The 12,566-nt window shown below is 31.5% G+C and overlaps 1 protein-coding gene across 1 annotated transcript; it reads left to right on the top strand.

Annotated features, from left to right (window-relative positions):
- Positions 1-2,483: 2,483 nt before the first annotated feature.
- On the top strand, positions 2,484-8,995 carry LOC108193406 (uncharacterized). The gene is made up of 6 exons (XM_017360039.2): positions 2,484-2,623; positions 3,121-3,560; positions 5,401-5,711; positions 5,836-5,889; positions 7,606-8,030; positions 8,538-8,995. The coding sequence occupies exons 2-6, from the start codon at positions 3,178-3,180 to the stop codon at positions 8,784-8,786; spliced, it is 1,422 nt and encodes a 473-aa protein (XP_017215528.1). The 5' UTR covers positions 2,484-2,623; positions 3,121-3,177; the 3' UTR covers positions 8,787-8,995.
- Positions 8,996-12,566: the final 3,571 nt, after the last annotated feature.

Here is a 12,566-nt window from a genome sequence, read left to right as displayed (position 1 = left end):
GCTCCAAAAGATAACAAGGTTAAGGTGAATACGGACGCCGCAATATTTTCGTCAACCAACTGTTACAGTTTTGCTTTTATCGTTAGAAACCATGAGGGCGCTTTGGTGGAAGCTCAGTCGAGATGTTGTCCAGGTAATGCTAAGCCAGAAATTGCAGAAGCTCTAGGTATAAGAGAGGCTTTAAGCTGGCTGAAGGAGCATGATCATAGTGATGTAGATGTGGAAACTGATTGCCTAGTTCCTGTCCAAGCTATCAGAGGTCCTTCAATCCTTCTATCTTACTTCGGCAGAATAATAGAAGACTGCAAGGCGCTAGTGGAGGTTTTCAAAGGCAGGAAAGTTTCAGTGAAGTTTGTTAAACGGTCTGCGAACCATGTAGCTAATTTCATAGCGAGATAAAGTAGTTCTATAGCTGATCGTGTCTAGACGTCTGGTAATGATTATCCAGAGTTCACAGATGTATTATCGAATGATTTGAAGTAATGATATTCATCTCTTTCTATGCCAAAAAAAAAAAAAAAAGTCATCTCTAGTAGCTCGGAATAAGGAGATATTATTATATTTTGTAATCGTGTTTTCATTGATTAATAATAATATGAATATCTAATTAAGTTTAATGGACCATTACTTAGATAATAGAAAATTAGAGTCAAACCTGGTTAGATTTATATATCAGCAAGTTATCTTTAACTATAAATTAATATTGTTATTCAAAAAAAAAACTATAAATTTATATTAATAAGCTATTTGTGTGTGGAACACAATAACACATACTATTTTTATAACACCATCCTCTGTTTAGACATAGTCATTACACCTGTTCACCTTTATGCAATAATTTATTTTTATTACCTGATTAGGAGATTGTTTGGATAGTTATCTATAACTTAAAGTGAATTGAAATGACAAGTCAAAAGTAAAAGTTGTCTGTTTGATTAAATTTATATTACAATAAATTCTTAGTTATTAAAATATATTTATAAGTATAAATGATAGAGATTATCGGTTTGAATAAATTCAAATATAGCAACTTTAATCATATAAATATAATAACTTTGATCTGAATTGAAATGATAAGTCTAAACTGAAAACTGTTTGTTTGGTTAAATTCGTATTACAACAACTTATCAGTCAATAAAATAATGGATATAATAATATATATAAATTCGATGGTGAGAATTTGGACGTTTTTTACATACAGGAAATAGGACATTATTAACAATGACACCTGAATAGATATCGATCAACTAATTAAAAGGTAGTAGTATTGTGTGCATCGCTGCACTGGAAAATCCAATTAAGAGTATATATAATTGATATTTTAATGCATTATTTTTTATCTATTAATTGTTTTTAGTTATGAATTGTAATGATTATGTACGGGTTCTTGATAAAATGTCCGAGAATTGATATATATTTTTGATAAGGGTGTTGGCCTCCATTATCACTATATCCATCATTAATGTCTTGAATATCACGATCCAAAAAATAACCTTGAATATTACTCCCTCCGTCTCTTAATACTTTTCCTGTTAATCATGTGCGCGTTTGCCAACACACATTTCTTATCTTTAATATTTTTAATTTCGTATTACTATTAAATATAAAAATTTCACTGTATTAAAGTACTCATAAATACGAATCAAACAAGATCACTCATGACTATATTTTATCTTATAAATTATGCATAAATTAGTAGTCAATTGCTTACAATAAACAGTGCAAAAAGTCAAAACAGGATATGTTTTTTGGTACAGAGGGAGTATTTATTAACGTTGTATCATGTCGCATTTTGGATATTTATCAAAAATGTTACGTCGTCTAACGTTATGTTAGGATTAAAATTACATAACGCTATTTTATATTGCATTCAGTTAAGGGTTAAAAGAATAGAACGCTACATCGTGTAGCGTTTACACGATTTAGCATTTTATTCCAAATTGAAGACTAGATTACCGGCATTAATAAGTGATATCCATAGTCATTTTTCACAACTCTATTATTCTAGTCATTACTTCTGGTTTTTGTCAGATTCGGAGTCATTTTCGGGATTTAAACACAATGATTCAAAATCTCATGATTTCTGGTGAGATTTCAAAAAATTTAAAATATACTAAAGAATCTCACAAAATCCATCATTTATCAAGCCCAAAAAAATCCATCAGTATTTGAATGCCATCATATTTTATTGATCTTAAACAATCTCAACTGTATATCATCAGATTTTAAAGTATTATTTAAACTCATGACCGAATATCATCATATTTTATAATATAATTTTAAATTATTATTTTTTTGAAACTAATATAATTTAAAATTTTAATTAAAAACTCTAAAATTCTGTTACATTATCAAAATCCGTCATTAATCCTATCAATTTTATGAAAAATAATGTTTTAAAATCTCAATTTAATAAGCGCTTTCAATATAAATTCCTCGATATATTTGTGTAATTCTGTAAATGGGCCCATCTGCTGGTGTTTACCATCTCTCCTCCACGTTATCCGATGAGCCTATAAACAAAACAAACAAATAATACAAATAAAAATTGGAACTAGATATGAGTAGTTAAAGCCCAAATTAGCTTTGCCGATTGAAATCATCACTCGAATTCCAGTAATCTGTGAGTATTTTCTCTCATTTCTCGATCTTTTCTTGCATAATTTGTGTGTATATATGGATTGATGTATGTTTATGTGTGATCAAGATTGTATGTACAAGTTAATTCTGTCGATTTTTATCCATGAATTGATGTATATATGTATGTAATTGATTTGAAATATGTATGTAATTTTGTTAATTTCGATAGATATGTTTCAAAGCTTTTCTGTTAATATGTTAGGTTTTTCTGTTTATGAATCAATGTGCAAGATAAGTGGTAATTTGTAAAGAGTAACCGATATCGCGAGATTGAGATTATTTGTGTAGTTGTCGTAAGTGACAATTGAATTACAACTGGCGTTGCGTGGCTGATAATAATATCTCTTCTGTGTTTTGGTAGTTGGGTTTGTTGACATTGCGGTCTTGAAATTTGAGAATAGAAAAAAAAGCTTTAGATGATTTTCTTATTGCCTTGCTTTTTGGGAGTTTAGTGGCTGAATTTGTTGAGTCTTGGTATAGGCAGGGAACACTATATGCGTCGGATTTGTTTGTGAAACCAATGGACTGAGTTGGATAATGGGTCCTGATTTGGAGCTTAAAGGAAGAATCGACAGCATGGTTAGTTTGGATGGCAAGGAGAATGGAGGAGCTTTAAGAGAACCTGTAGCTATGAATATGACCTGTGTAAGTAATTACCAGGACAACATTTTTGATTTGGAAGCCTCAATACATGAACAAGCTGAGCAAGTTAACCAGGTTGAGAAATCCGGGGTCAAGATCATGGAATGTACAATTCACAGTGACAATTCACAAAATGGAGATGCATCGCATGATACTACCGAGTATTCTAGTTCTTTTGGTAATACTGCTTCGGGAGATGAGAGTGATGATTCTTTGAGTGATTCTGAAGGTATGTCAAAGTTACTTGACAATGGACTTGGCGAAGACTGTCGAATGAGGTACTATGACCGGGTCTTGCATCTTTTTCAAAATATTTTTACTTATATAATTTTTTTGACTGGTAAGTGGTAATAGTATAATGAATTTTTAGGTTGCTATAGATTCTCAAATAGGCTAGGTAACAGTGTAATTAATTTTCATCTCGTTTAAAAAAGTCCCGTAATCTGTTCCATTTGGGTCTTGTTAACTTTAAATTAAATGCATCTGTAAAGTAGTTTAAAGTGAAGAATTATGTGTGATAAAATTATCTAGATGTTGATTTTGCACCTAGCTCATTCTTGTCAAAGCCTTATCTATAATTTACCATCAAGATTGTAAACAATTAATGGGTTAAAACATTTTGCAGGTGATTTTGGAATTCTAAGTTATATTCACCCTATGGCCTATAGAATAACATGAGTATAACCTATACTATCTGCATAATTTCCCATGCAAATAAGGGTTTGATTTCTGATGATGCGAACAACTGACATTTTTTTCCCCGATTAAAATTTTAAAATTATTATGTCTGTACCATAATATATGATCACTAGCCTGATAATGAATAGTTATAGTAATTTATTGCTTGAGATTCAACATCGCAATTTACTTTTTGTCTTGTACAGAATTGTAAATATTCTACCTTTCACCTATTCAGTCCTACATTGTCAAAATCTGTTATTGTCCGTGTAGCTATTTGTGTGAAAACTCGTCATGGATTGTGATTAATTGAATTCTGTAGTCCCAGAATACGAGTAATATATGTTAATTTTCACACACTTGAATATATGTTCCTGTTGGTGGATAAATTGCTATATTATCAATTAACCCATAATCGTGGAGCAATTTGTCAACTAAACTGATGGTTAGGTATTTGGTTTCCTACCACTATGCAACTTTTTTACGTTCATGGGAGGCCTTCTGCTTGCAAACTAATTTGTATATCTTTAGTTCTTACAATTACTGTAAAATGGTACCGGGGTCTGATTGCCTTCTCTTATTTGATTTGAGCTTGGGTTAGACTTGGGTTACAAGTAGCTGGTTCAGTACTAAATATTAATATCATCTATCTTTATGCCATTCCATGCAATTCCTAGAGCTGAACTCTCAAACAACCTATATTTTGTGAGGTTTGAGAATTAAGTCAAGTTCTATACATGAGCTGTATATGTGCAAGTAGAATGATATTCTTTTAGGTGGTTTGAGCTAATTTATGATTGGTTCTAAAGGTTATGGCAGCCTAGGGCTAAAGGGAGTCGACGTTTTCTGTTGAGGACCCTTAAAAGGCAGATCCATAATGACTTACTTCTGCAAATTGAACCCTGACTAGGTTACATCTTGTAAGTGATCCCAAAGATTACCTGTCATGAGTATTGAACCCATAATCTAAAACTCTCTCCGCCTTCTGGTTCCACAATTCTCTTAGTAGTCATTGTAAGTGATCATTAATCATATTGCTAGGATTTATTATTTGTGATTTAAGTAGTTAGTTCTATGTCTTATTTGCGTTGATTAATTTACTTAGTTGCAAATTATTTAAATTATTTATATTAGTTGTATAGCATATTTCATTTCAACTATATTATTTTGAGCTCAGCAAGTGTCAATGTAGAAGAAAATGATACTAATTATCCTTTGTGGAGGTATGTGATGATCATTGAGAAAGTGGAAAAGAGGGAGGGAACGTCAGGTTGCAATTTAACTATCACGAATATATATATATTTTTTAGAAGTACATATATAATTTTACTTGCCGAGTTCCATATATAATTGCTTAGCTTTCCTGTTTGGTCATAAATGCTTTAGTTTGATATGTACTTTCCTTATACGAGTGACTTGATCATCTTTCTGCTTTTTCAGGAAGAAAAGGTTGACATCTCATTGGAAAACATTTATACAGCCTTATATGTGGAGGTGTAAATGGGCTGAACTGCAAATCAGGAGATTACTTTACCAAGCTTCAAAGTACGACTTGCAAGCCGAGGAAATAAACAGAAGGAAGCAGTTAACTTCGGAGGACTTGGCCGTTGGCAATTCTGGTGTAAAGTCGCCTTCAATTCCTGGTAGCATGCAAAAAGAAAAAATTATGAAGCGAAGAAAAAGAAAAAGGGTGGAAGACTCAACTGATAAAGCAGCATACATGGCACAACACATCCTGTTCTCTTATTCTGGTACATCTTTCTGTGTTATCAAAGTTTGTTTATCATACATCTGCCAAAAAGGAGAAAAGAGGAATATGTTAATATTTATATGTTCCTTGCCCATATTTTAAATCTGACCAATCTTATGACGCAGGGAGTAACAAGACTAGCACTGATGTGGCTCCTAAAAGTGATTGTGCAAATTTAGGTGAGCATGCTTAACTTTTGCAGTAATTGCTTTTGTTATTTATGTAGCTTAACATTTTAAAACAAATATCAATTGGCAAAAACAGAACAGAACAGATAATTATCAAATTCATCATTTTACTTCTCATTTCTTTTAGTTATTGGTTTGAAATCATAAATTGTAACATAATTTATAACTAAACGTTATGCTAACTATATATACTCTGTCAGCTACGTCGTATGCTCATGAATGTATATGTCTGTTACTTATATGATGTTTCATTGAGTAGTACTTGGTTGATTTTCTGATTCGAAAAGGATATTCTATGTTAAAACTTAAAAGCGGAGATTACGGCAAATGGAGTAGAGTGCAATAAGGCATGCATGTTAGAAAACTTTAACAATGGAGCTTCCCTAACAAAAAAGTGCAGGAACAATACTGTATTATTTTTGAGTTTGTTTCAACTCTCAAGTTACACAATTTTATCTTTTCTATCGAAGTTTAGAACTTGGAAAACAAAATTTTGCAACTTAGTGACTTTCATGAACCACATCTTACAAAACCGAGTTTAATATGTTATGGATAACTAGCTTCTTGAAAGCATGGAAAGCACGGTCATGCTCTAAATGTGTTTAAAATATTGTCAATATATTGAGATTTTAATATATTTGTATATGTTGATTGTACGATATTTATATTAGCGAAAGTTTCATTCTTGTCTAATTTTTTCCCTTGGATTTGTAAGTATAATATTATGAATTAATTGTAGTATGTAGTCCAACGTAAAATTTGTATTGTAATTAGGTATTAGGTTTTAAAATAAATATATACGAAAAAATATATAAATAAATATGAGATATTAATAGAAGTTGAAAATTGATAATTAGAGAGATGGCTAGTTTAAATGTACATTAATAAATATAATAGTATGTAATCATTATAGACGTGGTTGAATAAATTTATAATAAATACTATAGGTTAGATGGTAGAATGGGTCTATAATTTTCATTTCTTTTCAAACACTATGAACTAGAAATCTAACCCTCATGTTTTGAGAGGAACGCTCCATTTCACTCCATATTTTTCCCTACAATCTTCATCATTAAATATTTAGACTCACCCATATTTTGTCACTATTGGCTCATACATTCTTCTTTCTTCGTAAAACTTCTTTATAATTTTTTCATTCCCTCATCTCCTCATTCCATTCCATTCAAGTGAGCGCAACCTTAGTGTTGAATAATGTTTTAGTGTTTAAATATTCTGTTGATATTTTACAAAGCTTGCAAAAAATAATATATTTAAGGGGTAAAGGAATTACTCAATGATGCTAATTGGTCAATTATATTTAAAATTTTAGAAGTTGACGGTAGGTAATTTATGTCTTTATATATTTATTTAAAATTAGGATTTCTATAAATCGTGCCCAATAGAATTCAGAATTAACTTGGTTTGACTGTCCTGATAGAACGCTAATATTCACAAATCTAGAAGTTACTTTGAAGTATACTTGATTTTTAGTCCACTTATTTTTACTAAAATGTATGCTGAGTTGTCGCAACTAACAAAAACAACCCTACGGATAGTAATTTTCTGCTAGTTACTTATCACAGAATTATGTTGGGAGAACTTGTAAAAATTAATGGAAATATTTACTGAACAGAAAGAATTTATATTTTTCCCATGCTGGTTTCTCGGATTAAATTTACTAAATTGCGTTTCTTGTTACTTGATAAGGTATTCCAATGGACAGGAAAGTAGGCTCTATGTTTGGGCCTAGTGATGAGCCAGTATCTCTTGAATTCAGAAATGACGATAATTCTTTGGAACAAATACTTTGGAATATTGGAGTGTTACAATCACATCTTAGTGGGCTTAAGGCCAGATTTAAAGAGGTACTGAGTGAAAACGCCACTGAGATTTATTCTGCTGATGTGTTGAAGTTACCTAATGCGTCAACAGGCTTTCCCCAAAGTAATGTTTCTACAAGTGAGGGGGAAAAAATAGTACAATTTTCTAGTATTGCATCTCATCTCATGCCCAAATTGGATATGTCTGGAAATGCTATATCCACTCATGGAGAGGCAGCTCATCTTCCAGATTCCAAATTGGATAAGACTAAATGCAAAGTTCAGCTCCAGATTCAGGAACCATGTAAAAATGTAAGTTGCAATTTAGTAGGATACCAGTCCCAATCTGGTTCCTCTCTCTTTATAGCATGAAAAGCAATTCTGGCACTTGATTGTATTTGTAGGCTTGTTGCCATGTTTCAATACTTTGCATTTAATATTTTGTACGAGTCTGGGTTAAATATGGAGGTGTGCATTGAGTTAAATAGATCGTTTGCATTCATAATAATCACTGGTATTTGGTGACTGCAACCTATCACATTATCAAATGTGAAGATACGGCAGTGGCACCTCAATACATTCAAGTGTTGAATAACTTGCAACTATATTTGTAGTTATATTATTGTCTATACTATATGTGTCTTTAACTTTGTGCATCAGAAAATTAATGCACAAAAGTAATATTACATCTTTTTCATTACACAACATTATATATTTGGTGTTTATACCAAATTAGTCTTTGATTTAGTCATTTTCAGTACACTTCTGTTCATGATATTTTTCTTCTATTTAACTGATCTTACATTTATATGGTTGTAGGAGGGGGATGGACATTTGACAAATAATAGCACTAAAAAAGAGCTGGATGACATTGTGAAAGCTGAGATTCAGCCCACTGAGAAGCTTGAGACATCAAAGGAAGAGCAGGCCAACATTGTTCCTACTATTCTAATGCCCACAGATGACCAGTCTACTCCAAAAATACATTCCATGTCGAAGCTAAAGACTTCAAATAATAAGAGGAAGAGGGGTCGGCGAAAGGCTGGTAGGTGGCATTGTAGATCCTAGTAAGCCCCTGTACATTTTTCGGGATTCGCTGGATGCATATGTTTTGTACTCCCCCTCAGTGCCCAGTCTCTCAAGTCTCAACTTCTAACAGTATTGTTACGTGTTTATAATGCTAAAGAATAATACAAACTGTGTTTTAATCTGCTGTGCTCTGTTGAGGATCTTCCTGTCAGAAAAAAGTTCATGGGCTTGAATGTCTTCAGTCTGCATGATGTGATGTATGGGGTGCTTATATATGCTTATCTAATCCCTCCCTCCCCCCCCACCCCCCCTCTCTCTTTCTATATATATATATATATGTATATATATATTATTGATGCTCCTTACGAGAAATGTCCATCTATATATGAACACATGGAAGCTCTACTCAAGTTATAAGCACATGATAATGTCCATGGAAGCTTTACTTAAGGTATATCTTGCTGTTATCCCACATACTACTCGGATATTTTGAGTCTTTGACATGTAAACCATATATTCTTTGTTTGGCATATGGAGTAAATTTGACCGCAAATTATTCTGGCTAGTCGTCCCCATATTCCACTGCAACATAACAACTTGGTTTAGAGGGAATAAATTTGCAAGAAATGGAATGAATTTGCTCAGTGTGGTAGTTTTGTCCATTTACATGTTCTTTAGCATTTTCTGTTCTAAATTTTCTTTCATATCAAGGGTATTGGCCCTATAACAAATTTGAAGAAAACGACTTCAAATATCATTGTCGGAGGATATTGCATGATCTATTGTTTTGCAATCTAAAATGTTAGATTGTGCAGTGTTTATGCTTTTTTCCTTATTAACGCTACATGATCTAGTGGTCTTCTTAATGCTACATGATCTAGCGTTTTGAGATTCAAAACGTTATTTTATTATAGCGTTGTATTTCTAAAATATCAGATCGTGTTGTGTTATGATTTGTAGTGATTTTCACACCCAAACTCAAGATGATCTAGCATTTATTTTCAAAAATAGGAAAGCTGAATTATCCGACTTTAATAAATGATATTTGAGATTATTTCTCCTAACTCTACTATTTTTAACATTATTTTTGTGTTTTATGACATATTGGCCTATGGGGCCTTTTCTCAACGCAGGGGTCAACATAAAAAAAAGAAGACCTCTTATCAATACGAAGAGAACTTGAAAGAAGTACCTGGTCTAGCTACGAGGAAGTTAAGTTTTCACTCTAGTTCTTCTATTCATATTTTTATGTTCATGTCGAGTTAAATAACAAAAGAAATGGAAATCACAAGAAAAAAAAGCTACTCGAGTTAAGTGAGAGAGAAAGGTGATGATTACTATGCAATTTTTAATCGTCACACAATTATATGAAAGTTAATATAGCAGGGTCATATAGATATCACGAAAACATGGTCGAAACTAATTATTTTATTACAAGAATGATTAATAAAACAAATATTTTGTCACTCCACGTTATTTTGTGCTACATCAAGTTTAATCACATCTTTTTGCTAAAATAATTAGGCACAATCAATCTCAATCAAGAAAAAATCTTAAATAATGAGTGACATTTCTGCTTTTTGACCCTCCATGGACTTAGCTTATGAAATGCATGCGTCGACTTGTTTATTTATGTGATCAACGTGTATTAGATAATATGAAAGAATCAGACCTCTACACGTCGACAAGTCAGTAAGTTTGACATACAAAGCATATGAAATACATTTTTGTCGAATCAAAAACTGTAGATTTACATGTTTTTGTGTCGGAACTTTCACTATCCGATATAATAATTTATCGTACAGGTTATTATTGGATTAATTACTGATCGATCATTCCTCTACTTTTTCTTGATTCGTATACTCTTGCTCGAGAACAAATGTCCATTTTGCATGGTAAATTACTTCTACTGTTTATCGAACAAAACTCCATTTTACATGGTGAATTACTTCTACTAATTTTCGAAGATTTGTCGAAACTGGCTGGACGAAGGGAATACCATGATTGCCATCTGATCGAGTTTGTGAAAAGAATAACGACAATGAAATTTCACCCCTAGCTAGTTGTTTTTGTATTATCAGCCAATCAAGAGTATGTTTGGATAAATTTAATAAAATAGACGGGTAGATTTAATTTTTTGTTCAGGTAATTTTATATTATTGATAACTTATGAATTAATCAAAAATATAATAATAAATATAAATTTGATAGATTATTTATTTTAAAAAAAATAATTTTAATCAGCTTATGACTTATTACACAAACATACATTATCCGGATCAAGTCGAAAATAATTTTAGACCTGGTTAAAGTCGTGTCAAACAAGTTCAGAGCGCAAGTCCAACAATGTCAAAAAATGATGTTTTAAGCTAAATTTAATGTTAGTATCTGGTTAGGAAGAATGAAATGAAATGTAATGGAATGACTAAAATTACTTGAAATTAATAGAGGCAAGAGGAAAATTTTCAAATAAATTAAGTGAGTGCGAAATTGTTATAATGAGATTTGAGAAGAAATTGGGCTAGGACTGCAGTGTTGTAAAAAGCGGAAATCGGACTTAATCGGTGAAGTTACGGAACAAGGATTAATCGGAGATTAATTAAATTGATCGGGGATTAATTGAATTAATTAGTGATTACTCGGATATATAATCAGTTCGGCGAGCTACGGAACAAGGATTAATCGGTGATTAATCGTGATTAATCGCCGATTTTTAGAACAGATGCTAGGAGAGAATGTAGTATTCCATCTCAAATTCAAATTGAAAGTGTGATCTCTAGCACATGATGTAAAAAACGGAATGATAGAAGGAATAGAATTTCATAACAATTGTCCATAACAATGTACTAGTAGTACATCCGATCCAAGTGTCCTATTTTTATCAATAAAAAATTAGTTTGCCTTCATCTTTAATACTCCTCCTCTCAACTTTTGACTTTCCTTGAATAATAAAATACTACCTCCATCCCAAATTAGATGACCCCGTTGATTTTGGGCACGTAACTTTAGGTGCATTGACCGTCTACTTCTGAAATTTATTTTTTTATTTTTTCTTTTGTAAATAAAAATTTCATATTTAAATATTTATTTGCAAAAATAAAATTTTAAAAATAAATCATGTAGCTATGCGGTCAATGAACCTTAAACTGTGTGCCCAAAGTCAACGGGGTCATCTAATTTGGGATGGAGGGAGTATATTATTAGTTTAATAGAATAAAATTCTATGTAGTCCACATATTTACTGTAGTACCGTAGACCACGTATATTCTGCAACTATAGAATGACATAAAAACATTGCAAAATGTGTTATTTTGAAAATCATGTTCTATAAAAATCATTATTTTGATAAGAATTTTGACAATCCTAAACATTCTACAAGTTAAATAGTGAAAAACACATTATTCTGCCAAACATGTTAAATTTGCAAAACATATTTACATATTACAGAACATATGTGTTTAACTTGTCGAACATAAATGATTTTCAATATTTTTCATGAAATAGTGATATTTATAGAATGTATTTCACAAAATAACAAGTTTCATACATTTTGCAATGTTTTTATGTCATTCTATAGTTGCAGAACATACGTGGTCTACGGTATTACAGTAAATATGTGGACTACATACATGGAACTTAACTCTAATTGAATATAATACACAATTATAAGATAGGTTGTTGGGGTTTATATATCAAAATAATGTTATAAATTATTAAAATATTATTTTTATTATATTTATTAGCACATGGTTGGAATAGTTGGAATAATAGAAAAGAGACAAAGAGAAGAGAACAAAACAACTTTTTCATTGAAGGATA

The sequence above is a fragment of the Daucus carota genome, chromosome 7, assembly GCF_001625215.2.
Source record: "Daucus carota subsp. sativus chromosome 7, DH1 v3.0, whole genome shotgun sequence".
Classification (NCBI taxonomy): domain Eukaryota; kingdom Viridiplantae; phylum Streptophyta; class Magnoliopsida; order Apiales; family Apiaceae; genus Daucus; species Daucus carota.
This window is presented reverse-complemented; position numbering and strand designations above follow the sequence as displayed.